The sequence below is a fragment of the Manis pentadactyla genome, chromosome 2 (assembly GCF_030020395.1).
Source record: "Manis pentadactyla isolate mManPen7 chromosome 2, mManPen7.hap1, whole genome shotgun sequence".
NCBI lineage: Eukaryota > Metazoa > Chordata > Mammalia > Pholidota > Manidae > Manis > Manis pentadactyla.
Genome location: NC_080020.1, coordinates 96,971,093 through 96,987,320, shown reverse-complemented (window position 1 = coordinate 96,987,320; position 16,228 = coordinate 96,971,093). Strand labels below are relative to the sequence as shown.

The following is a 16,228-nucleotide window of genomic DNA, read 5'->3' as shown; positions in this document are numbered from 1 at the left end:
TTGAAAAAGAAACAAAGTAATAGCCTTTGAGCCACAGCAGTTAGCTAGAGGCTGAGGTCGTTCCCTTGTGAAATGTTCAGCCCATTACTCTTACCCTACAGCTTACAACCATGTTGACCATTGAGGTAAAAGGAACTGCGTGGATGTTGATTTCTTTGCCAAGCCCTGAATGATTAAAGCTCTGCATAAGTTAGTCATAATTCTTAGACAGGCCTATTGGTGTGAATTAAGAGAAGAGGGCCAAAAATATCACTTACTTTAGACACCATTTGCTTATACTTAATTAAAAAATAAATACAAATTATAATAGTTAATTTAGATTTTTCTTAAAAAAGAAACATTCCCTAAACAGCTCCAAAGAGGAAATACTTAAGTATATATCTTTCTATATCAAGTCTTGTTTCTTCTTCTCTAATTCTCACCAAAATTCCCTCCTTGTCCCTAAGGATTGAGTTGATAATGCCTGAAGTAGAGAGAAAAATGATTTTTATTTCATGATGTACTGCTTCCAGCTAGTCACTCCCTGAGTTTGCTACAGTCAAAGATTTGTGCAAGTTAGCTCTAACTTTTGCTGACTTCTTTTTTTCTCCTGTATGCATTTTATCTGATGGGAAATACATGAAGGAATTGGATTCACTTTCAATGTGTACATGCAACAGGTTTAAGCAGAGCTTGCCAGTGGCAAGCTGCTCTCATTTCCCAGTGTATTTCTGGCATCAAGTTCTTGTTTTGAAGTATTTAAAAATCTTATGAAATATATGAAATTTCACTTAGTACTTATAAAAAACCTCAGAGAAGGTTTTTTGTGTTTGTTTTTTCTTTTATCTTCCCACTATCTCTGATTTTTTTTTCTAGTGCTGCCTAAGGCTCTAGTAGAATTTTTTAAGTGAACTAAACATAAGATTGGGTTTCACTGACTTCTAGTACCATCAGTAATTCAGCAGACATTTATTTAGCACCAACTAGGTGTCATGGACTTTATTAGAATCTGCAAAAGCAAGATAACCAAAAGAGGGTGTCTCCTGTCCAAGCAAAGCCTAGAGTCAGTAGAGAAGATGAGCTCAGTGTATTGTACCTTACAAAAGCATTCTGAAAGAAGGAAGCATGTAGGCTACGAAAGGATAAAAGAAGGTTCTTTAAATCAGACTGGGACAGAGGTGGAGCAGGGAGAAGGTTGAGTCCTAAAGAATGAAATAGGAGGTAAGTGAAGAGGGTGGGAAGGATTTTTAAGAGAAAACAATATGAGCAAGCACATGGGTCCATGTTCAATGAGATGTGCTGTGTGTCATGTGTATGTGGAGAAAGGGACCACCATGTGTAGGGCCTTGCTGAGGGGGAAAGAGGCTGGAGAAATCCGCAGATGCTGGCCATGGAAGTCTTGTCAGGCATCTGCAGGAAGGGACTTTCCACTGAATCTTCAAGAGTAGGAGCCACGGGGTGATTTAGAGTACTGAGAGATAGGAGATTGAATTTTACTTAGGTGGAAAATTCTCGGGTTCTCCAATACATGAGATCGGGGGAGGCAAGGCTGAACTCACTGAGACCATTATCTTTGGTCATATTATCGGTAGAATAAAATTAGTAATTAATAGAACATTTGCTTCTCTGATGATTATTCTTATGTAAGACATTCTCAGTATTAAAATTCTACATAGGCATAGGTTTTCCCGATACGTCAGGCATGAATAGAAGGATTGCCCAATATGACTTGCAAGGGAAAAGGCTTTTTGCTATTAAAAACTACAGTCGTCTAGTCACTGAAATTTTAATCATACTGAATTCCCCACAGATGTATTCACCAGCATTCCTTTCAGGGAGAACCTACCTGCAAGGAAGTGTTTGATAAGGCTACCTATTACAGAAAGGGGAGGAATATGCTGGCTGTTTGAGAGAGAGAGAGAGAGAGAGAGAGAGAGAGAGAGAGAGGGTGCATGTGCATATGTGTATGCTTATGTGTAACAAAAAGGAATCAGCTTGATCTACAGGGTAATATCACTCTATAAATCTCCCTCAGCCCTCAACCTTTAATAAGGTTACTGAAGGCATAAAATGCTGAGATAAGGATATTTGTTTTCTTTTAATCCGGTGAAGGGACTGAGTTTAGAGGCCAGACTGGCCCAAACAGAAATGTCATCCTGAGGTGACACTGGAGAGGATAGACAGAAAAAGAGGAGAAAGCTTCTGTAATTCATTGGAAGAATACAGATGCCTTTTGTCCAAAGAATTAAGAGTTTGAGCCAAGTTCTATCAGACATCTGTACTGGGGACTCCACATGATATGTGTGACTGCTGTAAGCAATAATATTCCTAAGATTCCAACCTCCATTTTAAACAAACCAAAACCCCAGGCAAATCACCTAATCTTCTTGAGCCTTAATTTTCTCACCTGTAAATTGGGGATAGTAACAAGAACCTTCTAGATTATTTTAGTTTAAGTGAGAAACTGTGAGTTAAATAACTTTGCACTGTTCATCTAATAGACTCTTTTTCTAGATACTGCATTCAAAGATGGGAATCTTATAATGAACAACATGGTTAAAAGTTCCTACCCTCTCTCAAAGAGTTTATATTTTACTAGTTATGATGATCTTCTCATTTCAATAAATATATATTGAATACCTGCTATGTGCCAGGTGTTGAGTACACCAAGAGAAGGAAACAACTTTGGGTTTCAAGAAGCTCACAGTCCAGTGAGGAAGACAATTATAGGAAAATATGTATGTAAGTTTTTCACTAAAACCAGGCAGTAGGTACAGGTGCAATGTAAGCACAAGATGGAGAAGGGGGACAGGGAAGGTGCCATGTACTGCCGCCTGGGAGAGATCTGGGATTGCTTTCTGAAGGAAAGAATGCCAGCCCTGAGTCTCCAAGGATGCACTGAATTTCCAAGGATTAACCAAGTGAAGAATGGGAGTGACATTTGAGATAGAGGGCAATCATATGCTGTTGCCAGTTGGAGAACATAGGCTATTCAGGTAGCAGGCAAGGATGTGAAGTTATGTCTGGCAATGGACAAAGATAAAGGTGGAGAAGGAGTCACAGAGGACTTGGTATAGTGTTCTGAGGGTTTACAGTTTATTTCTGAAGGAGCTATTGAAAATCCAAACTAGGAAGTCACATGGTCAGATCCACTTTTCATAAAGCTCACTCTAGGAACAGAGTGTTAGGAGGACTGGAGAAGGGCAAGACCAGGCAGGAGGCGCAGTGAGAGGAGGAGCTGTGGGAAAGGTGGAAGGGCAGCCTCTCAAGAGCAAAGAAGAGGCTAATTCCAAAGCATGATATCAAGGCGTGATCACTGGTATTCAAGACAGACCGTATAAGATGAGTTGGGGCTAAGATGAGTTTCATTCCTAATTCGTATTTTAACAACATAACGAAAAAGGACATTGAAGGAATGCGAGTGAGGAAGCTTTTGTCTGGGAAGTTGTTTCAATAAAGTAACAAGCATTTTGTAAGGATGCTGAAAAAAAATATCAGAACTATGTATGTTATTTTCATATTCCTGTTACAACCTCAGAGTCATTTTTATCCCTGTTGGGGGGAAGTTGTAAGAAGCTATCTCTATTTCCATCCATCACACGCAAATCAACCTTCAGATATGACGGTTATTGGGTCTTTATCTTTGTCAGTAACTGCACAAAACATTCCTCACAGAAAATAAGTTGGAAGATGATCTCTAGGGCCTGTCCAGTTCTCAAATGTATTTATTGTGTGATGTCTGACACTGTGTTATCTGGGTGAGGTGTTGGTTTTAAAGGTACCCACTACTGGTTAATCTGCATGGAGTCAGGAATTACTATACAGAGAGTTCTTAAATCTACCAGACGCCTTCAAAGATCCCATCCAATACCACGATTTTGGAATTCTTGAGTTTAGCTCAACCAAATATCAGATGGATGTTTTATACTTGAAATTGAGATATTCTGAGAAAGTCATGGATAAACAGAAAGTCTTAGAGAGAGTATATTTACATCCCTCTCTATTTTTTTACACCTATCTCTACTCCTGCCCCAACCATATTCCCATCTAATACATAGCCAACTGATTCACCAATTACTTCTTAATTTCTGTAATCGACTCATGTATGTATTTCTAGATTCATGTAACAGCCTACTACTGGATCTCCTTGTGTTCAGTTTTTCTCACCATAGTACCACTTATAAAATCAGAATTATCTTCCTTAGACTCTGTTTTTAATGTGTCCATCCTTTGCTCAAAAACCTCCTGCACAAACTTTTCGTACTTATTGTATTGATTCCATACTTCTGTTCACAGGAAGCCTTTTTTTCAGTGGGGTTTTCAATGCCATTGCCAACTCTCTTTCATTCACTATTTCATCTAACGCTGCCCCCTTCTTAGTCAATCCCTCTACCTGGATACAATTTTCTGGCTTCTGTCTCTCTGACTTTGTTTATATCACTGTTATATTTGTTTCTTGGCCTCTCTATAAGTGTCTAGGACAGTCCCTGACATTTACAGTTGGTCAACAAATATTTGTGAGTGAATAACCAATAAATATGCACATCTTAGAACGGGAGTATTTCTTTCCAAGTAAGATTCAAGCAATAATGCTGTTCTGAGTATAGCTTTCTAGATGTATCCATCTCCTTCTGTCTCTCATGCTCAATCTCTTGCTTCTGAACTCTGCCTTTTGTCTCTTTTCAAAGAGTATCAGGAACGAACACTGCCAGAACTTTGGAAAAGGTAAGCACACTATGGTGCCTTTCTGAAATGAAATGTTAATATTAGACTTAAAATGATAGGCATTATAATAAATACATGGAGTGATCTTTACAAAATCAGGTGAATATCTCAAAGAATCCATTAATCCACAGATACAAAATTTGGGGAGAATAGGTGAATGAACTAAGGTCATGTGTACATGCTACCATGATCAGGAGAATGGATTCTCCATGCAAATTAAAATTGGGAGAATAGCTTGAATCTCCTACCTGCTCTTGCTGTTCTTAAGTTTAGCCAATCTGTAGTGTTTGAATTATTTTCTAATAGCCATATTTAAATTTACATTTCTCTCTCAATGTTAGAAAATTAAATACTGCCTACCGTCTCTCCATGAGATTGTTCAGTGTTTCCATTGCTTTATCTCCACTACGCATCCCTGTCAGCTTCCCTATGCCCACACCTCACACACATACATATTATGCTGATTTTTTCTGCTTAGGTTTTCCTCAAAGAATGACTTTTCTGTCATAAGAATCCTTTCTTCATCTTTGTATTATAATTCCCAGTTACATTATATCATGTATTGGTTTTCACCATAAACTTTATTGATTCATTGCTCACTACTCTATCTTGCACACTCCATCATCCTGATCTCCTGATTTTTGTTCTGACTTTTCACATGGAAGGAAAACTTCCTTAAATGATGCCCTGTAAAGGAGACCTTGGTAAGAGGTGTATTTATTGATTCCTTGCACTTCAAAAGGCACTGTGCTTCTTAACCGTTTTGGAAGTCTAATAAACCTCTTGAGAATCTGATGCAAACTTCCCCAGAAAATTGGATGTAAGTTTATATGATTTTTTTTTTAATTTTAAAAGTATTCACTGACCTCCCTGAAGTCACCAAGGACTCCAGTCGAGAATTCCTTCCTGAATGGAGAAGAGAAAATAATGGTCTTAATCAACACTGCTCCAGAATCTTTTACTCAGAATCAGGACCTCTGCTGTCTTCTTTGTTCCCTCACCCCCCTCACTATGACATACCTAAAGAGAAGTAGTGACAAAGAGACATTCATTCCATGAAATAAACTGAAGTCAGAGCTAAGAAAAAAAACACAAAATTTATCCAACGAAAAGGCAGGCTCTTTTAAACAGGCTAGGAACAGTGTCAAAAAGGTAATTTTTTATGTCCAATTTTTACTCTCATAACTTGTGCTATAAGTCTTCTGGTAAACCTGCATCTGTTAGGTTTATATACATGATAGAGCAAGTTTCAGACCTCAAGATTATATCAAATATACTTGGCGTATAGAACTGTACATCAGCTGACTCCACACACAAACTTAAGTAAAAGAAATTAGTTCTCTAGGTGTGTAAGAGTATCTAAGGGAGATTTAGACTTGGGTAGGAAAGTTCTTGCACACACATGTGAGAATTCACAACCTACAGAGTTCTCCACGGGTAGATCAGATCAGAAAGAGCATGGATTTTTGAGTCACCCAGAATTTGAATTCTAGCTTTGCTATTGTTCTAGTTACCTTAGTCATTTAAATACCTGAGCTCATTGTGTAAGTTGGGAATTAGTTTTCAGGAGAAATGCATGTGAAAATGCATATAAAGCCCCAAGGGCTATATCTGACTTACAGTAGGTAGTCAATCAATTGTAACTACTATTCTGACCCACTTACCAGGTTGTTTAAATAAAAGTTATTCTGCAAAAAGGCATTTAATACATAAGGAGTTCCTTCTTCTCTCACAGGGTCTCAATCTAAACCAATTATTATTTTCCTATTATCACTATCAATTCTCAATCATTAACCAGTTCTGGGCTGAACATGAGTGAAGAATTTAAGATCTAGAATAACCTTCACAAGACCACATGAAATCATGCAAAGTTACTATATATATAATAAAATATATATAAGATATGTCTTTGATTAATGAAAGAGCACCACTTACTATGAGGTTACTGGCAGGATCATTAGAACATTTCCCAAAGAATACTTAAATAAGCATTATTCCTACAAGATTTTCTTTGGTTAAAATAATTCTGTGGTCAAATAAATTTTGGAAGTGTTGACTATGTAGCCTCTTTGCAGTGATTTGTAGTGAATATGAATCTACCCGAAGCTGAAAGTCTGTGACAAAAAGACCTCATCCATGTCATTTAACAAGTATTATGTACAGTTATTTGAACTTGGGACACTTTTTTTTCCTACAGCTCTCATTTCTTAAAGCATACTTTGGCAAACCTTGTCCTACCTATGTCAGAAACCTACCATGTCAGGAAAGTCCAAAAACATAAACACAATACATGTGTTCTGTAAGTTCCTGTATATTTGAAATTTCCACTAAGGACATCTTATTTCCCCTCCTGAGGACTTCAAAATACTGTTGAGAAATGGTCAGAGAGTAATCTTCCTCCTTCCTTTCTTTTCTCTCTTTCTCTTTTTCTACTCCCCATAAAAACAGCAGTCAAAAACTTCATACATATTTACTGAGCCTCTCTGGTGTGCTGGTTGCTGTGAAATACAAGAACATGAAAGATTCAGTGGCCAGGACCTGGGCAGGAACTTATAGTAGCCTTCTAAGAAAATGAGACACATGACCAGCTGCTGCCTGGAGACAGGGAGGGCAGCACAGAAATCATTCTTCTTGGGAGTGCTGTTGTAGTTCACAGTAGGGAGGAAGAGGTATGGACTGTAGGTAAGTGTTCCAGGAAGAAGGTGAACCAGAATGTAGATCTTCAACAAAGTCTGTGGCTTGAATGGATATGGGGCAAGGGTGTCAGCTAACATTCTTTTCAGTAGAAGAATGTTCGGAGCCTGAATGAGTGTTACATGTGTGGGCAGTAAATTGCCTGCATGGAGTAGACTCCTCTGAGGGAGAAGAAGGGAAATAGAGCTGAATACTTAAATGTGTGGCCTGGAGCTAATGGATATTATGGGGATTGGATAAAGTGCACAGGTAGCCCAGGAGGATGAAATGAAGAGAGATTAAGTATCCATGGTGGGAGTCCATATGCACAGCGCTAAGAGTTCCACAGAGAACCACTTCAGTCACCTACTATGACAGTTATGAGCAAAGAAAATGTGTGACACTGGGGATGAAGAACTAAGTTCAAATGCTAGCTTTGCAACTTAGCAACTATGTGGCAAATTTGGGTGAATTATTTAACTTCTCTGTACTTCAGTTTTCTCTTTTGTAAAGTAGGGCTAAAAATATATCCCAGAGAAGGTAACAGCCCCTCTGGCCATTTTCCACATTTTATTTGAATTTTAAGACTAACCCAATTTAAAAATCACAAGTCCATATGCCTTTTTCATTTTTGTTGGTTTTGTTTCAACTTAAATGCATGATTTGTTAAAAAAGTTGTAAATATTTATCAAGTCTTTTACATGTAACATGTAACAGCTGGTTGAATAGCAATCCATCATCTCCCCATCTCTTCTTAAAACACAAGGTTATCAAAACAATTCTGTACATATTTTTGATACTGGTAGTAGTCAGCCCCTCCATCTCTCTGAAAATTAACACAATTAGCAACAGTATTTGTTGTACCTGCTACTTTAAGCAATTTAAACTGCAGTTGTTTTACTCATAAGATGCAAAAAGCATGCAATTCATGTTTTATTTCATTCTTAAGATCAGCTTTTGAAAACATGTATTAGTCAACAGCAATCTGGACACTTCTTGCCATGCCTTGACCTTGCAAACTCAAATTTATTTTGAGCATCCGAGGCTTATGCTTAAATAACAGCTCCTTGATAAGAGAAAAAAAAATCACATAGCATTTTTCTTCCCATCATGTAAAAACCATAATGGCTGAATGTGTGTATGTGTGTATAAAATATCCAGGGCATATTTACTATTTAGAATTATTTAACTTAATATGTGGACATTCTGCATTGAAGTTATTAAGGTAGTAATATGAGTAGAAGAATTTAGATTAAATACAAGTTTGAAATCTACTAAAAATAACTGGGAGTCCCTTCTGGTGACTTTATATATTTTTAAAAATAGCATTATATATCTCAGCTCTTGAAGTATGACTTTAATGTTTTATAAATTTTGCCATTTTGCTAACATTACTGTGCTCAGTGCATCCACTACTTCAATGGGATTATTTTATTCATATAAATTTCTGTTGCAAATCTAAGCAATGGAGAACATTCTGGGTATTTAGGTCTACATTCAAACTTCATACTGTATATTTGGTTTTCACAATTTATCCTTGGTGATGTAGTAATCACACCTGCCACACTGCAAGGGTCTTTGTTCATCAGTTACGGTGCCCCGGCTAACCAGACCATTCCTGTTTGTCATTCTTTGGGATCCTCCAACAAGCAAAAATCACGGAGAGTGCCTGTGGAGAATGTTATTTTCTTTTGAAGGCCCAGACTCCATCCTTACAGAGTTTGGGAGAAAGATTAAATGAGATGAGGCAGTGGCTTTCAAGATTTTTTGATACTGACCCACAGCAAGAGAGATATTTTATACTCTGACCAGTGTGCTTATTTAAAGTAGAAGGTGCAAGGAGTACTATTGTTACTTGTACTCATTCTTGAAGAAGTGTGGGTGCTGACTCTTGGTATAAATATATTTATGGGAATGTTTTAATACTTATATTTCTTTCAAAATGTGTGTATGTGAGGAGTTAATTCCTATGTATTATATATAACTGTCATGGCACAATTTGTTTATAGTCTGTGTTTAACAAACCATGCAGTTGAGTTTAAGTGAAACCATAAAAAAAAGAATTATACTATACACAATATAAAGTAAGTTTATATAGAATAGAAACAGTATACAGATATACATATATACATACATGTACATTTGATCCAGTATATAAATAACTGAAACAGAACTTAAGTGAAATAATATTTATCCTTATCATGTATGATTCATTCTGATATTTTCTATTCCATTCTATTTAATTTAAAAATATTGCCTATGACCCACTAAACTGATTTTGCAATCTACCAACAATTTTGAAAACACTGAGGTAAGGAATCACCTAGAGTAATAAATGTTAGTTTTATCTCTCTCCTCTTTCTTCCTCCTGCTTTATAATAAAAATTCTCCTCCTCCTTTTGTACTGCAAGGGAGAAGTAAGTAGACCACAGGGATCTCTCAGGTATGAACTGTCCCATATGCAGATGTTTTGTGAATCATTTCTCCTTACACGTTTGGATTTTCTTAGGGCATAGAGGGTTACCAGTTGGACATATAAAGCAGGGGTCACTCACAAAAGTGCCTAGAGGAGACAGACACATCGCATGCAGGGGCAGTAGGTGGGGACTTTGGAAGGCACATGTGGGAATGGTAGCCAGCTATTGCCAGATCTTCAGATTTTTCAAAAAGAATCCCCACATTCGAATTTTATTTTTGCAAAAAAAAAAACCATGCATAATATCAATGTTTTAAAGATTTTGGCAACTAATTTTTAAATAGTTAAAATTTTAAGGACCAAACAAAGAAGTCTGTGGGTTTTAGTGGCTATTTTGCAACTCTAATATCAATAGTGTTTAGCACAAGTGACAGAAACCTTACTGACAATATTTTTGACATGCCCATAAGGATCTTATAATTTCAAAATAAAGAAATTATGTAAAGAAGTGTTTCTGGAATCTGGAGTGCTGATGTGGGGTCACTGAAAGACTATTTGGAGTCAAAAGACAGATTCCTTTACTCAGGAATGATATGAGCCAAATGATCTCAGCTGTCCATGGACCAACTGGACTCCTATGAGATGTGCTGTGAGGAACTTGGCCTGACCAAAAATATCTGACTCCAATGACCTAACAATTACTAATGTCCCAACCAATCAGGGTGCACTGTTTCCCAAAGACTGTCATACATCCTAACCCTTTCACTGGCACATGAACAGGACAAATGGATCTTTCCACTTGTCCTCATTTTCCTTTCTAGCTCTTAAAATATTACAAATAAACTCCTCAAACATTTAGCTGTTTCCTCCATTTCTAGGGGTCTTTTCCTTTTTCAATCCCTCCTACATAATCTTACATACCCAAAGCACCTCTTGTAGAATAATACTATCTGTCCTATGCAAGACCATTTCCTGGACTTTTAACACCCATTGGTTTGCACCCAACCTTCAGCTGGACTTTGGAGAGCCCCTCTACCACCCATCTCACTAGGCCCGCCTGTCCTCACCACCCCCTGTGACTGGCCCCACCTGCACCTCTGCCTCTTGTCAGTAAGTTTCCTTAGAATCCCATGTTTGACCATATATGCCACTTGCTCGCCCAGTCCTTCCTTCCCTCTTTCCTTCCATCTATTTAATTCCTGCCATTCTCATGCTATTTCATTCATGCAAAGGTTTCTTCAACAGAAGCTCTGCAAAGAAGCTGATGACATGTTCTCCCTTCTTCCCTAGGGGCAGCAAGAAGGCCTGTGATGGAGACAATGTCTTGAGATCACTCAGGGAGGGGAACACTCAGGAGGAGATTCACAGTGGTGGGTTCCTAAGTCGGAGGGAACTCACATCCTTTGTTTTGGTTTTACCAAAAAAGGAGATTGAATCCTTTCCATGGACGAAGTTGGGAAACTAGAGATTGTTATGTTATTCATCCCTGTCTATTGAAACTTTGGTTCGATTCAACCAGTGAACAAATATTTGTTGAACACCTGCTGGTGGCTGGGGAGTGGTACTCTAAGAGGTACTCAACTGACTAAGCTCAATCCAGATCTCTCTCTGAGTCAACAGCCTAGAGGTACTGATCAACAAATGAACAAGTGCTGTGATTTCATAAGAAATTCACGTGTGCTACAACAGAAGCTTGCACAGACGGTCATGAAAGCTCAGATGATACGGCCAGCTTCCCAAAGAGTATGTCTGCGCCCTCTTCCACCGGGTAACTCAGGATCAGAGTCTGCAAACTTGGCTGGTATTTAGGGAGCAGTGTGCGAACAACAGGAAGAGTGGGTCTAGTGGCTTAGATGGGGCAAAAAGCAGTTCAAAGAGCAAGGTCTTGGGTACATCAAGCACAGAAAGTCTTTTCTTTCTCCAACATTCAAATTCTCTGCAGCGGGAGCCCAGCAGTGAGGGGGGAATGGAGCCACAACCAGTGGGATGAAGGCATAAAATGGGGGGCATGAGTCCCTAAAAGTGAAGAGGCTCAGCCAACTGGAAGCTGAGAATGTCAAGAAGAGTGTTTGCTCAAAAATGACAATTAAAGAGGTAACTGTGGTAGGCAGTGAAGAAAAACCAGGGCTGTCAGATAAGTGGGTGAAGAAAATCCAGCACCTTGAGCACCTGATTAAAAACTTGCAGCTTGAATTCCCCACTTGCCGCTCCATGTCTCTGCCTCCCTGACTCCCCCATGGGCTGTGCCCTATAGGTTCTGCTCTCTTTGTGGGCGATGAATGTTTAGAAACTTATCCATCAGGGCAAGTTACCATCACTAACCTAACTCTCCTTCAGGGTGAGACTGAGATTTGGATTTAACCTGTTTGGTTGGATCCTAAAGGAAGGTGTCCTGCCTGTATAAACTTCCCACTCCAACTCCCACCCATCCACTCCTTTCTTTAGAAACAAGGCCTGCCGAGGACCCCTGCTCCTTTTAGTCCTTGAGTAGATTTAATGTTCTGGTTTATTCTGGGCCAGAGAGTGACTTTGCAAGGACTGAATATTCAAGGGAATAGTTTCTGGAGTAAAGCAGTCCTTGTTTCCAAACCTGAGCTCTGCCGCTGACTAGCTGAGATCCTCATATAAGTTAATTAACTTACCTAAACTTGTTCTCTAATTTGTAAAATGGGGAAGTCAGTACTACATGATAGGATGATTTTGAAGAAAGGATTATTCATGTAAAACAGTGTCTGAGAAATAATAAACACTCAAAAAATGATAATAGTGATGATGAACATTATATGCAGGCACATAAAGCATGTTAAGATTTTTTCAATTATTTCCAGCTCACTCTAGTGCTTCATTCTTCTCCAAGATTCTGTTATCCACAGAATGACAGGGTTTTCCCAGCCTTTATCAATGTGATTAGGAACAGCAATCCTGGAAAGGGCTCTGAAATTACTTATCTAATTAAATAAGCAAACCTTTTTAACCCAGACATCCTATATCTCTACAGCTTGCTTCAGCTCATTTGGTCAGAACAGCTTCAGACAGTAGGGAGGGGGCTTTCCGGGTGGAAAAAAATTAATTAGCAGTCTGGAAAACAAGGGCCTCTGAGTTGAAAGAGCCTCACTAAAACAGCCTGCTCACCCTGTTTACTTTGCCATAGGAAAATCCAGGTTACCACCCAGTAGGAGTTCCCTATAAAGATAGAGATTGGCAAATACCATGTTCAATGCATGATAGCCAAATCAGAAGTTAACTCTTCAAGTAATTAAATCATGAAACAATCTGTAGCAATTATTTGTTTTCTCCTAGACTGATTTTCTATAGGGTTGGACCATAGCAAGTTCATTTTTGATCTCTGTTACTAACACTGGCTCTCACATACCAGTTCTCCAATAAGTGTTTGCTGAATTCAACTGAACTGAAGAAAGAAACATGGAACATTCCTTTTATTAAGGCTACCTTTCTGTAATATATCCAGAGCTTCTAACACACCTGAGAATCAATAACTAGACTGTTAGAGGAATATTAACATGTTTCAAGGGCTTGTACACCTCACACTCTGAGATATCACATGACTGCAGTAAGTGTACTGGAGAGAGAAATCCCTGGTAGAGTGGCCCCCATCTCTATTTTCCCCTTCTAGTGTCTTACAGAATCATTTATTCTCTGAGTACCTAAAAATGCCATTGCATTTATTTGCTTAGACATCTGCTCCTTATGGGTCGGGGGGTGCATACATTCTAACTGGCCTGACATTTACGAGGCTTATATCTGTTATCCCAGTGAAATCATGTATAGTATTGCCTTCTACTTTAAAAAGTTTGGATGTGAAATCACATGGACACTCTACTATGGGAGAGTTCATTACACATCATTCAGCCACCCCACTCTACCTCCCTTGAAAATCTGGGTGCTACACCCTGTCCAGGGCTTTTTGCTATGGAGGCGCAAGCTCCCTTAATCACCGCATTTGGCAGCTGGGGCTACTCCTGAAAGAACAGACACTTCTCTCTGGGGAGGCTTGGTGGAACAACAACAACAAAAATCAATTTTCTAGATTTAATTCTTTCCTTTCATCTCGGACCTCTTATGAACACTGAGAGCCCCTAATAATTACATCCCCAAATGTACTGAAATCTTGAAGACATGCACATTTGCAAACTCTAATCTAGTAATTAAACTTAAGCTTCTCAGGTTAAATTGCACCTTAATAACGGAGCTTATTTTGTTGAAATCAGTTAAGGCCCTTTAATGTGATTTGGAATAAATGGACAGACAAAAATTAAAATGTGACTGGTCAAGGTAATCACAAACCTCACTTTGTTCAGTCAAAAACAATGACACTTTACGGGGTTCTTTTAACTACTGGGATGTAATTATGCTTGGCTTTAATTTCTTGTAATGATATAACAAATTAAATTACTTCATACTTTTAGGAACATTTGGCTACATTGTGTTTTGGTGCTTCCACAAACCCCACTGGAAATTAAATCAGCTCTGTGATTGCTCATTCTCCCTATTTAGTGATGTCTGCCTTGGATCAGCAAAATTGCAACCATTGTCTACCATAATCCAAGACACTGCAGTAGAGTTAAAAGAAATTACTTCCTCCACCTCTCTCTTTTCAGATCTCCCTATTTGTAGCTATCAAATTTTGGCATGCCTACTGGGATACAATCTTGTTAGAACAAGCAGAGTAATTCTCATGTGAGACTTTAGGACTCCCTACACTAAGTTCAAAATGTACCTGTGATTCAAATTTAGATGAGGGTATGAGTTAGTAAGAACATGAAGAACATCAAACAGTTTTAAGAACTCAAGCTACTTTTACTCTGTGCCACCTGCTTCACTTTTTCCCAATTCCTTATGGATATGCAAACTTTGAGGTACAGAATCTATTGCAACCTATCATTAAAATTAATTAGTCATCACTCTAGCACATTTAATCTGTAGGCCGCCATCCAGGGTAGGTAAAATATTCTAGCAGAACCTAACACTGTTTTCCTTATAGCTACTAAGCTCAAACTATGAAGATCAAAGTCTGAATGACATAGCAAATAGAGTGTTTCAGACTGACATCATTTAAAACACTGCAAGATTATTAGTAGAAATGTGTTAGTTATCAAAATTAGCTGCATAGATTTTGAAACAGAAATATCACTTTTATTTGTTCTTAGCAGTGTAAACTTGCATTTTAAAAAATATTTCATTTGAAATATAGTTGATATACAATAGTATATTGGTTTCAGATGTACAACACCATGATTCAACAATTACATACATTACTTAATGCTTACCATTATAAATGTAGTTGCCAGCTGTTAACATACAAACATATTACTGCTGTCTCCTAATACTGATGCTTTTTTTTTCATCAGTTGTATTAGAATTTCTAATTTTACCTAAGCATATGACTGTTCAAAATAGAGAAAATTCCCAGACTCTTATGTAGCCAGGTGTTGCCATCCAGCTAAATTCTGGTGAATGGTTTGGAAATAGAAGTGCTATGTGGAGGTTTCAGAAACTTCATTAAAAGACATTTATCACATATCTCTTATCTGTTCTTCATTCTTTCCTCATTCCTATTGGCTAGAATATGAAGTTGATGGCTGGAGCTGGAGCAGCCAAATTGTGCCATGAGTTGAATTTAGGCATAGAGGCCTTCTCTAACAGTATCAAAAAAGAAGGAATAGAGGCAGAGCCAACATGGCGGCATGAGTAGGACAGTGGGAATCTCCTCCCAAAAACATATATATTTTTGAAAATACAACAAATACAACTAATCCTAAAAGAGAGACCAGAAGACACAGGACAACAGCCAGACTACAACTACACCAGCGAGAACCCAGTGCCTGGTGAAAGGGGTAAGATACAACCCCCGGCCCGGCGGGACCCGAGCGCCCATCCCCCCAGCTCCCAGCGGGAGGGAGAGGGAGCCCAGGACTGCTAAACACCCAGCCCCAGTCACCCGCACCAGAGCGCAGGCACAGTGCATGAGTGGAGGGCTGGAAACTAGGGAAATAGGGCAGCACGACCTCTGAGCGGGTGCCGAAGCTGATGCCCCTGTGACAAAGAAAAGCAGGGGCTTTTTGAAAGTCTTAAAGCGAAAGGGATTTAGCAGCTGGACGGAAACAGCATAGGTCACAGCCCAGTGGCTGGAAATTACAGGGAAAACAGGCGCACTAACCCCCTGGGCAACAGCTCTGAGACCCCCTCACGGAGGTAAACAGCCAAACAGCCCCCCGTCCACTACCCCTCTGGGCGCGGGGAGAGCAGAGAAACAGCCTAAGGCAAAACACACCCACAGAAAGGCAGAAAGGAAAATTCCTACACTTCGGCCAGGAAAGACACAAAGACCCAGCCTACACGCAATTACACAACACAAGCCACTAGGGGTCGCAGTTGTCCCAGTAAAGAAAGGCCAGTAGCAAGTGAAAAGTTTGG

General features: G+C 38.9%; 1 protein-coding gene and 1 long non-coding RNA gene across 10 annotated transcripts in view; one reads left to right on the top strand and one right to left on the bottom strand.

Moving 5' to 3' along the window:
- PDE4D (phosphodiesterase 4D) overlaps positions 1-16,228 on the bottom strand; it is a 729,058-nt gene that overhangs the window by 68,829 nt on the left and 644,001 nt on the right. The window contains exon 6 of one of the 9 annotated variants that reach the window (XM_057495011.1): positions 5,571-5,610. The exons of 7 other annotated variants lie outside the window; for them this stretch is intronic. In XM_057495011.1, the coding sequence (XP_057350994.1) occupies positions 5,571-5,610 (40 nt within the window). Of the gene's footprint in view, positions 1-5,570; positions 5,611-6,151; positions 7,203-16,228 lie in introns of those variants that run through there. One more of the 9 variants, XM_057495024.1, reaches the window with a different exon arrangement.
- LOC130681689 (uncharacterized) lies at positions 6-6,027 on the top strand. Its single transcript, XR_008994937.1, has 2 exons — positions 6-1,200; positions 5,560-6,027. It is a non-coding gene; the product is annotated as an uncharacterized LOC130681689 (long non-coding RNA).